Source organism: Montipora capricornis, chromosome 11 (genome assembly GCF_036669925.1).
Source record: "Montipora capricornis isolate CH-2021 chromosome 11, ASM3666992v2, whole genome shotgun sequence".
NCBI lineage: Eukaryota > Metazoa > Cnidaria > Anthozoa > Scleractinia > Acroporidae > Montipora > Montipora capricornis.
This window is the reverse complement of record NC_090893.1, coordinates 27711173-27723672: the sequence shown is the minus strand read 5'-3', so window position 1 is coordinate 27723672 and position 12500 is coordinate 27711173. Positions and strand designations below refer to the sequence as shown.

General features: G+C 38.4%; 1 protein-coding gene across 9 annotated transcripts in view; it reads right to left on the bottom strand.

Moving 5' to 3' along the window:
• The window catches only part of LOC138024225 (beta-1,3-galactosyltransferase 6-like), a 56662-nt gene that overhangs the window by 10262 nt on the left and 33900 nt on the right, over window positions 1-12500 (bottom strand). For 8 of the 9 annotated variants that reach the window (XM_068871345.1, XM_068871344.1, XM_068871343.1 and 5 more), the window contains one exon: window positions 2279-2731. In XM_068871345.1, coding sequence (XP_068727446.1) covers window positions 2279-2650 — 372 coding nt within the window. In that variant the 5' untranslated portion in view covers window positions 2651-2731. Of the gene's footprint in view, window positions 1-2278; window positions 2732-9034; window positions 9121-12500 lie in introns of those variants that run through there. The other variant, XM_068871352.1, reaches the window with a different exon arrangement.

Below are 12500 nucleotides of genomic sequence, written 5' to 3'. Positions count from 1 at the left end.
TATCGCACAAACGAAAGGTCAGAGCCATTGTCTAGAAGAGCGTAGGTCTTCACGGTCTTCCCCCAGAATCATGGCTTTGACTGGAACAATTCTCAAGCACATTTTCCCTTCACTACCAGAGGTACTGTGGCTTTGTCCACCAGGAACCAGAGGGGAACTGTCAACTTGAGTCTCGGGTAACGGGGCGGCCTCTCCTTAATTCAAAAGCTGTCATCTGGCCGGAGGATGAAGCAGTGTGTGGTGCTTTCGGGGGCACCCTTGAATTTGGCAGGAACCTTTGGCTTAGCATCCAATAGCGATGTGCCCACATTAAAAACAGTTGTTGACACAGATGGGCCTTCCGCAAAATTTGTTGTCGCTAGAGAGCACTCTTGTTCTACGCCCGCCAGTACCGGACAGCATGAGAGTCATCACATCTTTGAATGAAATGTTAACGACTCTAGGCACACTTTACTTTACTTGACGATTCACTGAAGGGAAAAACGAAGCACCTACATGAGATTAAAAGGAAAGGTAGAAGTAGAAAGCCAAAGGAAAGCAAGTTCAGAAAAACACGGCGCTTCTAAGGTCTGTGCGGTTCTCCGGATTACTGAAATGGTTTTGTGTACAACATGATAGAAACTTAGCAACATGATAGAAACTTAGCATTTCACATTACACTCTAATCATTTAAGTCTATTTACAAGTGCAGCCGAGAAGTGAACCCGGTACAATCTGGACCACATTCAACTAGTGGTCAAGACGGATCTCGAACCCGGGATCTCCGAATCTCAAGGGAAGCAACTAATTACCACTTGGCCGCACTGTCGCCATTAAATTATAACATGATGGAGGAATAAGACTTTTCAAAAATTTCATTGTTTTAAATAAAACAAAGATAGTAACTTTATCTGCAAATCTAAAAGAATAAAGGGAAATTCTTTATCTACATTCTTTCCCACTAGGCCCCCAGTTGTTCAAAAGGTGGATAACGCTATCCACCAGATGAATCACTATGCATCAGATAGCGCAATCGCTTCCGCTAACACTTGATCCGGAGGATAGCGCTTTACATCGTTTGAACAAATGAGGCCAGAAATATAAATATTTCATAACACTTTTTAAATAATTGTGGTTTATTTCCGGGACTGGCGGATTGTGCAATTCAGACAATTGTCACAATGTGTTCTGGCAGCATCTTAAGTTTGTCAAACACCTTTTTAACGGGACCAAACTAAAGCATAGTCAATGCATGGAGGTGGTTATGAAACTCGACAAGTTCCTTTGTTTCATGTTTTTGTCTGTATTTTTGGCCTTGACCCTGCACAAAACATACCTTTTTTCGAGAAGATAACCAATCAAATCCTTCGATTAAATTGTGTGCAACTAATTTGAAAACCCGTGCGAAGAGAAAACAAACGATTGTGCAGGGTCACGGTCAATTCAACATCGATTGCAACAACATTGCTCTCGCTTTTGAAGGTTCTAAGGTTTCATAACCAGTCCCTCGATTAACTATGACTAAAGTAAATGAACATTTGTTCGAAATTGCGGCGAATTCGAAATACCCGAGTTCAAAATAATGGGGTGTAACTGCACATCCACATGATAATGAGGATATTAAAAAAAACAAAATTGGTTAAAGTGTAATCGTAAACCTTAGAATAACAAATTAAATGCCACGAAGTGTTACCTTATCCTTCTTAATGCAATACCACAAAAATGCAAGAAAAGCTAGCGATAGCTGTCCCAAAACGAGTCCTTGAGTTTACCTCTTAAGTTGAGACAGCCCTTACCCCAAAACAACCTAAACTAGTTTACCACAAAGTGTAGAAATGCTACCGAGGGGAAGGGAGATCAGTGGTCGAATATGTTTGCGGTTCGTGCGTGGAAAAGAAGGGAGATTTTAGTGAGTCTTGAGGAGGGATTGTACAAAACATGGACCCCCTAACTGGACCGAAAATGGACCTTCCTTCTGGACCCCACTCGAGAGAAGAAAGAAAACAATAGATGGTTTTCCCAGTGACGTCATCAAATTCCTAAATCAAAGTCGCAAGGCCTTCTGAATTTTTATCTAAAGGAAGTTGAAGATGACCTAGTTTCTAGTTCCGTGACGTCTTTAATTTCGAAAATACAACATTTTGAACCTCGGAATCGTCGTATTTGGTGGGGAGCGCAACCGTCTTCGTCCCTCAAAGACAGTACATTGTACATTGAGACCCTGAGTGTCAACCTGTGACTTGGAAAATATAGACCCAATAGACTTGATTACCACCGTATCAAAGTTCTGTTTCCGTACCTGCCTGTTTTTCCGACAGTGTTTCCACCATGTTTCCCTTACTGCCTGCCTTCTCTGAAATCGTCCAGGAGCTGTGCTAATAATGATCAACAACAGTACTTTCGTTTGCTTGTTTCCCAAATGTCTGAAGTCCAGTACTGGAAGCAGCTTCGTGTAATGCATATAGTCCGTTAGAACAGATGCGTCTGAGCGGGTCTCTTTGCCATCACTCTGTGCGTCGCTAGACGTTGTTTCATCGTTGCGTTTCACATTTCCATTAAAACGTCCAGGTAAAATTGAAAAATGAATATAGACCAAGAGTACCACTATGCAAACAAAAGCATAAAGGAGTGCAGGAAAAGGAAACTTCATGGATGGCCGCCTCCAGGACATTGCAGGAAAATGCCCCTCCTTTTGCGAATTGTCGAGCGATGCTGGTAAACGAAAGTGTTGGGTCGTGACTAGCGTTCACTCCTTTAACAAATAAAAAATATATAAATAAATAAATAAATAAATAAATTAAAAGAAACCAAAACGCGGATTACTTGCGGATAACTTCGCCAGCGGGTAGCTTGCACTATGTGGTAATACGCTACCCCACTCAAACAAAGATAAAACACTTACTGTGTAATATGAAAAATATTTACTGTATAAACGAAAGTGTTGGGTCGTGAGTAGCGCCCACTCCTTTAACAGAAAAAAAAAAAAAAAAAAAGGAAAAGAAACCAAAACGGATTACTTGCGGATGACTTCGCCAGCGGGAAGCTTGCACTATGTGCTGATTCGCTACCCCGCTCAAACAAAGATGAAACATTTACTGTGTAATAACAAACCGTAGATGGGGTGTGTCAACACGAGCCGTGTGCGACCCTATTTATTATGTCTTTACAAGCAAAAATACAACAAGAAAAGCAAGCAACTAATGGTATGAAAGCCTACAAACTAATCTGAACTAAGCGCGTATACAAATGTTTGAAAATATGTATATACATGAAGAACGGACAGTCATTCATCATTGGGTATTTAATGAAATGCAAGAATGAAATGCAGAACACATACCAGCCCTCCACTAATAAAACGTTTTAACAAAATATCGTGCAACTCCCAAGACAATGGGCCACATAACCCATGATAAATACATTTATTTCTCTTCATTTATTTACTTTTATTAGTAACATATACATCTAATATACGTTTGATCTTTATGTTGACCCGAGCATACTCGGGAAAAATTCCGACTGCATCTATCGGGAGCCAAACCTGTGAGTTCGGATGCTGTACCACAAAACTACGGAACAATCTTCCTGCCTTACTGCGACATGTGAAATTAACGCAAGTGTTGTTCGTATTCCCAAAAAACGATAAAGTACTAATTCGACTCTTCTCTAAGCTTCTCTTTATTCGTCTTTCACATCAAAGGAAAATTACAACTCATAAGTCCTTCTCATTTGTTGTTCTCTCTTTGCACGTGTTCTTTGTTCCCAGAGTTCATAGCACACTAACTGAACATTCCATCATCTATAATAGAACATTAGCAAAACGAGGAATAACAATATCGTCACGCACGTTCCGACAAAACTCCGAACTCAAACAGGCGACTGAAAAGACGGCTACGGAACAGTTCATAAATCTTAAATGAATCAATAAGTTCAGCTCTCGACAAGTGTGCTAAAGAGCATGGTCTGTGTTATCAGCACTTAAACCGGTGAGGTTTTTGCTCGTTAAATATGCACATTTTTAACGTCTTCGTTTCCTCACAATCCGCGCCCTTTCTTAAATTAAATTATTGTCAGCGCGTGCACAGAACGTGGACTTTTGTGGGCGGTAATGGGCTGTAATAAGATGTATTGATCAACACATGCGCAACGAACTTTGGTTTGGCAAGACGGCCGTCATCAATTAACGTGACAACGCTAAGTGGAGTTGTTTCTAAGTGGAGTTGTTTCCATAAACGTGCTGGACTAGACTGAACGATTCTAGGACCTTGTTAAATTTGACAGTATCCAAATTTTTAGTGTCATTCATGTGATAGTTGAAGTCCCCCACTATTAGCAGGTTTCCAGGGGAAACAACTAACTGCTCTGTGAGGGTGCCGAATTCTTCGAAGAATAGAGCACTATTTAGTTGATTTGCCTTCGATGGAGGTGGTGTGTAAATGATAACAATTCTTGTAGATCCAGTGGAGCATGTCGTAAAGACATCCAAGTGTTCAAAAGAGCTAAATTTTCCTTGGGTTTGTCTCGTAACTTTTATGTGTTTCTTTACTAAGAGACCAACTCCTCCTCCTCGTGAGTTTTTCTGTGGAACATGGTAGAAGCAGTATCCAGTGGGGCAAACTTCGGCGATGGAAAAATTTTAGTTTTCATAGTTTTCATTATCGCGTAGCCATGTCTCAGTCACTGCAAATATATCCACGTTATTTTCAACTGCATTATCTTTAATTGCAAGCTCCTTCTTATTGATCGATCGGGTGTTCAGCAAGCAAAATTCAATGGGTATAAAGCCATTTTGCAGTTTTGATTTGAGCATCTTAAATTGATAAGATTTTGCCGATTCAGTCCCCTGAGACAGCAACTTTTAAAACCGGGAGTGGCATTATATGACACAGCAGTGGGCCGTGATGCATGACTTCGTTTGGCTTGTGATGAGACAATGACCGGTATTGTTCTGTTTATAGAAGGCCCCGGGTTGAGCTTGAACGTCAGATATTGAATGCGGCGGAGCTGTTAGGATAATAGAAACATGGTCTTTTGTGCCTTTTCATCCTACGCCGCTTTGGTAAATTTCTGTGCAGAAAAGAATCTGTGATTGCATAACCAGTGTGCGTCCAGCCGCGTGGTATGCATGTTATGAGCAAAACATCTTTGTTTGGGTAATGACATCTACTGTGAAATAGGATTCCAGCAACTTTATAAGTCAACCGAAGGTACAGTGGTAGATAGGAAAAATCCCTTCTAATAGGTCGAAGATTCAGCCATGAGTCGCATTTTCCATGCCAGTTTGTAGATTTATAGCTTCTGTACCGTCTCCCATTTAAAAATGGGTGGTTGCTGCAGCAGAGAACGAACCAAAGGAGAAAGAGTGCGGAGCGATCACACATACGTCTTCACTTCATTACTATGCAAAACTTGTGTTGAAAGCCATCTTACAAAAGAGGTGTCTCCTTTGTTCCGCACTCCGCTAGCGCACCCGTTAATCACTAAAGGTCGATTGACCGGTAAGTATGGCGATTAATTACCAAAACTAATTAATATATATATATAAAAATCATTGCTGAATAACCACTAAGCCTAAGCGCTGATTTCAAAATGGTTAGCTTTTTTATATGGTGGCCGGACCTCTCTCTCTCTCTCTTACAGCCCGGTCTTATTTGACAAATAAATTAGATTGTTGTGTTTAAAAATGTGGTCTAAGCAAACGGCGACTCGGTAGTTTAGTGGTTAGGAGCCGTGACATGTGAGCTAATATTCGTAGCTTCGAGAGTCCGGATATTTCGGTTGTGTTTTAAAAGAAAAAAAAAACTGTTCAATTCCCAGAATTCATTTCCAACTGTTAGTATCACAGCCGCCGTGTTGGCGGAAAGAACAAAAGAACAATAACGAAAAAGCTTTTTGCGAATTTGACTCTATTGTTAAGCAAAACATGAGCTAGTTTTTCTCTGTTGTTTTGGCACCAAAATAGCCGAGAAAACTCTGCTTGAATTGCAACATAATCTCATTAACCGGTAGCCGCAACCCCCATATCTCTTCTGAAGGTATTCTTTTCCCAGAGTGACTTTATACACCAGTCTCTGATGTTGTAAAATATACATTGACTTAACAAAAATAAGTTTAATCGCATCCGAACCCCTCACAACCTGAAGTGCTATTTGGGTTTTCGGATATCGGGATTACTGTAAAGTTATGTGAACCGAAAGGCATTTTTAAAGCTGATCGCTCAAAGAGAAATTTGCTGAAACCAGCATCGCATTACATTAGTCCGCACAATCTTCTAGTAAAAAGAAAACATTAAAGATGTCCGTAATTCTTGCTTTCTGAGAATTATTTTAAACTAGATTAACTGCCTTCATTATACAAACTTAGAATCACACGTTAACGTTCAGTAAAAAAAAAAAAAAACGCCTCCCTAAATACTCCAATTAATTGGTTTGTTGGAGTACATTTTCATATTACCTTCATACTACTCGCAAAAGCAAGGAAACAAATGACCAAACAAAAACATTGGTAATTGACTTTCATCCTGGGTATATCAAAATGTTCTGAATATTCGAGTTACATGTAATTGGTTTGTTGGAATACACTGTTATTTTCAAAGAGTCAATTTCACTCCAGTGCTGGAGTGAAAAAGTGGAGTAAAATAAAGCGGAGTAAAATGTACTCCTAAGAGGAGTTAATTTAACTCCATCAAGAGTAATTTTTACTCTTACTAGTTAATATTCAAAGGCAATGACTTTGCTAGAGTAAATTTTACTCTCCCTACAGAGTAATATAATATGCTGGAGTTAATTTTACTCCTATTTATCGGGATACTGAGTAAAGTCTACCCCACTTACTTTCTGAGAAAAAAAGTAGAAGAGGATGTTACTCCTATATATTTTTGTAGAGTAAATTTAAGTTTATCCATTCTAAGATGTGGAATTGGGGTTGTTTTATTTTTTTGAAATCCACCGATTAATTCTTTGTTTTCGAGGAGTTGGAGTGAAAAAGTGGACTAAAACTAAACGCAGTAAAATGTACGCCTCTTATTTAGTACCAGCTGTAGTACTCCACTAATTAAGAGTAAAGTATACTGCCCTCCAAGTCAACAGTTTTACAGGATTAAAATCCTGTTAATGAAGGCCGGTATCTTTCCACATTTTAGTGAGGGTTAATACGATGAGGCCGCTCTGAATCTTGATGGTTTTTTCGTTTTTAATTGGACGACGCGGTAAGAAAGAAAGATTGTTATCCTCCGCCATATTGGATAACACACTAGAGAACAGACTGGAAACTAGTGAGCCGTTTTGGTCAGCAGTCACCGGTGCAGCCCTTTACTGATTTCGGCGGGTCTTTCGGCGGTTTTACTCGAGTTTGACAGGGGCACCCAACGAATCTGTTCCTCATCTTGCTGGCTGGCAAAAATACAGGTGTTTCGATGAGCTGGCTGGGAAAGTTTGTTATTGATAGAGGTTTTGCCTGGGAATTACTGACTTTTTCTAGCATTTCAATCCGAGGTGGCTGTAGAAACTCTGAAGACTGAGGACGACTAAAAAAAAAAAAAAAAAAAAAGGAACCCTTTCCCTCTCCCAAACATACGGCGGCTGGTCAGAGTGATTGCGCTTGCGGAAAAAAAACCTGTTTTGTCCCGGTTTTGTCGCTTTTGTTCGGTCGTTTTGGATCGAGGGATTTGAAAGTGCGCGGAATTCCTGGCTGGGAAATAAATTTGATCAGCTGGCTGGGAAACCAACCAATTTTATCTAGCTGGCTGGGAAATTTCTTGTGTGTCTTGCTGGGAAAAAGGAACAGATAATGTTTTCCCAGCAGCACTAAAAAACACCTGAAAATGCCTTAATAACATTTATTTTCATTAACTGGAGTATAGTAATACATTTCCCAACAAATTGGTCGTTGGGTGCCCCTGGTTTGAATCAACGATCACAATTTGTGCTGACAAGTTTTTCGTTTGTTTACTCTTTAAATGCTGATCCAAAGCAAGGAAATGCTTACAACGACTCAAGCAAAAAGGTAAGCGTTAACTGAACTATGAGCAGATAATATTTGATGCCTTAGGCCCGATTCACACACTGCGTACTTTTCATGAGCCGAACTTAATTCGAGTTCGACCGACACAAATTAACAAAAGTACGCCTGTTGATTCAGAAGTCGAACTTAACTGACCCCTCCACAGCAGTTCCAAAGCCATTACCAAGAAAACCAATTGATTTTGTCAGAGATTTTCATGTAGAAGGCAAAACATGGTTTATGCATGATCATGAAGTTCGGCACATGAAACGTTCGACGTCTGAAATCATCCACGGCCATGCTAAAGCCGAATTCCCGTCTAGGCCAGGCGAAAAGGACGCCTGAGCCATTCCAAGTTAAAATAGCCGTTCTTAATTGATTCAAACGTCGAACTTTTCATGTATTAAGTTCGGCTCATGAAAAGTATGGCGTCTGAGTCGGGCCTTAATTATTGTCTTCAAAAATGACAATTTAATGTAAGCTTATGTAGAATTCAAACCTTTTACATGCACCTTCAAGTCCCAAATTTGTCAGGCAAGGATATTTAATTTGGCTTAAGTGCTTTAACAAAATGGTATGTATTTCACAAGAATAATGAAGCTTTAGATCAAATGGTTTAGCAAATGATTTGGTATTAGAGTGCTCTCACCGCAAATGACATGATGACAGAAAGCAGAAAGCTTCAGCCGTCATTTAAACTACAGGGCTCGAAATTAACATTTTTAGTAAGGCGCCAATTGGCGACTGACCCAAAAATTTTGGTCGCCAGATCTTAACTTTTAGTCGCCATTTTTTTCACTGATATTTTTTTCTTCATTTTTCTGATGATCATGTACACATGCAATCTTCTTCATAGTCCTAAGTTTAGGTACACTTAAGCTTCTAAGACTGAGATACTAAAACTTAAAAGGAAGCCAGGGCTCGTAAAACATATCATTACGCATTACGAGGTAAATAATCAATGTGAAAGCAGCTTTAGTCACGTTTCCTGTGCTTCCTCCGCTTTTGCTAAGTTTCCATGTAACATCGAGTCTATAGCTTACATAAATAGACGAACCTGAACATAAACAATCACCAGTTTTCCATATTTTCAGCGCTAAAAAGCCAAGGCTTCGTTGTGAACTTCACGCTTCAATGATTGCACGTGTTGTTTAGTGCGGCCGCAATACCAGCTGCTCAATCAAACATGGCGCTCGATTATGAAACATGGAGATCGAAGAGCCAGAAGAGTCGTGGGTTTGTTTTGTTATTTCTGTGCGCATAAATCGTGCATTTTACCCAAACTACGGTTGATTTGCCTTTGAGGTTAAAAGGATGAAGGAAAAAGGTGAAGGTTAGTCGCCCACTGGTGACTAGCTCTAAAAATCTAGTCGCCAACGCTTGATTTTTGGTCGCATTGGCGACCAGTGAGTCGCAATGTCGAGCCCTGAACTATAGTATTCAATGCAAATAGTATGTTAATGCCTGCATGAGATTGTTATTATTGGCGTTTAAAGAAAAGAGAGCCAAAGTTTGACGAGTCTGCTTTTCAAACACTTACATTATAACAGAAGTGACATTGTCTGACACTTGTAGAGTGCAGACCCCAAACTAACCGTAACTCACAGTTATTGAAAGCTAAACGTTTTAGTTAAAATGGGTGTTTAAAATCGCTATTTGTAGGCAGTCTGCAGTTGTCATACACCTTAGAAATAATCAGCTTTATTATTACCAGCATTTCTTTTTAGACATGTGATATTGAGTGTTCTTATCTGGATGAAATTCTTATGACATCTTTTATCTGTAAGTAGCAGTAATAATTTTTGGTTGAATTATTTTTTTCCAAGAAAACTGAAACTTTTCACTATATTTGTTTGTTGATTTACAGTTCAAATTGGAGGTGGGGACAGCTGGGAATTGGTTCATTAAAAGATTGCTGGGAAGTTTGGGCAGAGAGTTGGTTACAGAAAGTGCTGAGGCAAGCCAAGAGGACGCCTTCTTCTTGCAACATACAGTACATACCACTACATGTATCATCTATGGAAGAGGAGTTGGAGGAAGCCCCAGATAAAAGAAAAGGTTGGTGCCATGAAAAAATTCCTTTGAGGCATGTTTCTGCAAAAAAGCTGTAATACAGTCAAACAGCTGAAAGTCTGAAAGACTTAGAAGCTGATTGTTGCTTTTAAACAAGTGATGCATGTATATATATTTACAAATAACTCACGTAAATTACACATTAACAACTAATGCTTGACAGTCACTGCAATAAAATAATTATAAAGCACTGTCTGAGTTACAGGCCTGTGTACGTATAGACTAATAATGCCTAGCGATTAGTGGAAGATGACGCTGCAGTTTTATTTATCCATTGTCTCACCCAAGATCTGCTTTCAGTTTAAAATTTGAAATACTGTTATACCTCATCACACATAATTTTTTTTGGAAAAGTGTTGAAGACAAAGAAAGCATCTGGCAATATATTTTCAAGATTTGTTCCATGAGTTCCACCACTATATGTGTACTTTTATCATTATGACAAAATTAATTTGATAGTAAACTGAGTTACTCAGTGAATCAAGAAAATTGTTACAGATATAATCTCATGCAAGTACCCGTATTTCATGTGGTTCCATTTATTTGGTACACCAAAATGGGTGGCTGGTGTCTTTTGTTTCTCAGGATTAGGGATGTATTAGATTTGTGCTCTATTCCTATTTTGTTAGAATATTGTGGAATGATCTTAATTTTGGAAGGGGTTATACTAATCATTATTCTCTTTTATTACTTTTAAGGATGATGAGTCAATCAATGGAGAGGTTCTAAAAGCAACATTTGCAAGGATTGTTGCTAGCTTCTGGCACACTAATTGAATCAGAGACATTTACCTTGTGGCGTTAGAACTTTCATTTGCTATAATTGTTTTGATGGGAGAATACTTATATCAGCTTAACGTTAGGGTTTTTTCTTCTCTTTGGAAACAAAAAGTTTTTACTTTTTTCTTAATGTAAATTATCAACTTAAGTTCTGAATTTTTTCCTTTTGGAAACAATTCTGTTGGAGAAAAAATGAACACATTGGTAAAGTTCAATGATGGCAAAATTTTTGCATCAGTTATCCAAGGCATGTTCCATTTTTTTTTACGTTTCACTTCTTTCTGTAAGAACTGACTTGTATTAGATGTACATAAAACCCATTTTGTTATACTGAGTCACATTTATCCAAGTATGTTGTATGCTTTAGTTTTTGTAATTGCAGTTAAATTTTGCAGCCATTGTTGCAATCTGTAATCAAAACACATACCACTCAATTTATCTTTGTTTAAGGCAAGAACACATTCAGCTGATTGCCATTTTATTATTGCCTGAATAATTAGAATAAAGATACCTTTGACTTTTGCAATGTATTTGTATGTGTATACATTGTATTTATCATGTGCATTCTTTGCAATCTTATGATTAAAATTACCAGTATTAGATGCTTCATTGTAAACCTGGTGTTTTCTTTACATAATATTAAAAAAATGAACTTTTTATGGTTATGAAAAATCTGACTGTAAATGAAGGTACAGGAGATCTATTGAGGGTGAATGTGTTCTGTAGAAAGAGTAAATATTACTCTGACAAGGGGAGTAAAGTTTAAGAGGGTAAATTTTACTCTTGAAAAGGAGTGGTTTTGTACCTTTTTGTCTCACCCCAGTTTTGGAGTTAATTTAACTCTGTCGAGGGTAAATTGAACTCCATTTAAAGAGTTCAATTCACTCCAATAGAAGGATAAAATTTACTCTTGTATTGGAGTGAATTTTACACCAGAGGAGGGGTAAACAATACAGGAGTAAATTGTACCCCGACAAAAGAGTAAAATATATAGGAGTAAATTTTACTCCAAAAGCGGAGTAAGCAATACCGGAGTGAATTTTACTCCAAAAATGGAGTCGTTTTGTACCTTTTTTTTTACTCCCTTTTTGGAGTTAAATCTACTCCTTGAAAATAACAGTGTATATATATGTTATTTACCGGCTGGGAGGTCCGTATAGGGAAAAACTGTGCCCGAGGTCTTGAGTGCGGCCCGAGGCCGCAGGCCGAGGGACGTACTCAAGGCCGAGGGCACAGTTTTTCCCTAAACGGACCGACGTAAGCCGGTGAAGAATCTATTTATTTTTTTCTGCTTTTTTTTGTCTGAAAATCAAGTTGCACTGTCACAGTTGAAATTAACTTATGACTGAAAAAAGTGCTCCAATCGCAAAGCTCAAAGAAAAATGATAGATTAACGATAAAACAGAACTTCAAATATCTCTTGGTGCAATAAATATATAAAAACAAACAGTTATATTTCATGGCAAGCACAGAAAAATGAGCTAAACAAACTAAACAATGATGTTTGAAAAATTTGTACAAATAGGCGAATAAATTTCTACGTATTAAAATGCTTTGTGTTGTTGAAAATTAAACAAAAGTTCTTAAAACAGGAGGAATGAATTTAGTGAAAATTACACAAACGTCTATCTCTGCCTTCATATCTTATTATTTCAAGGATTCATCTTTGCT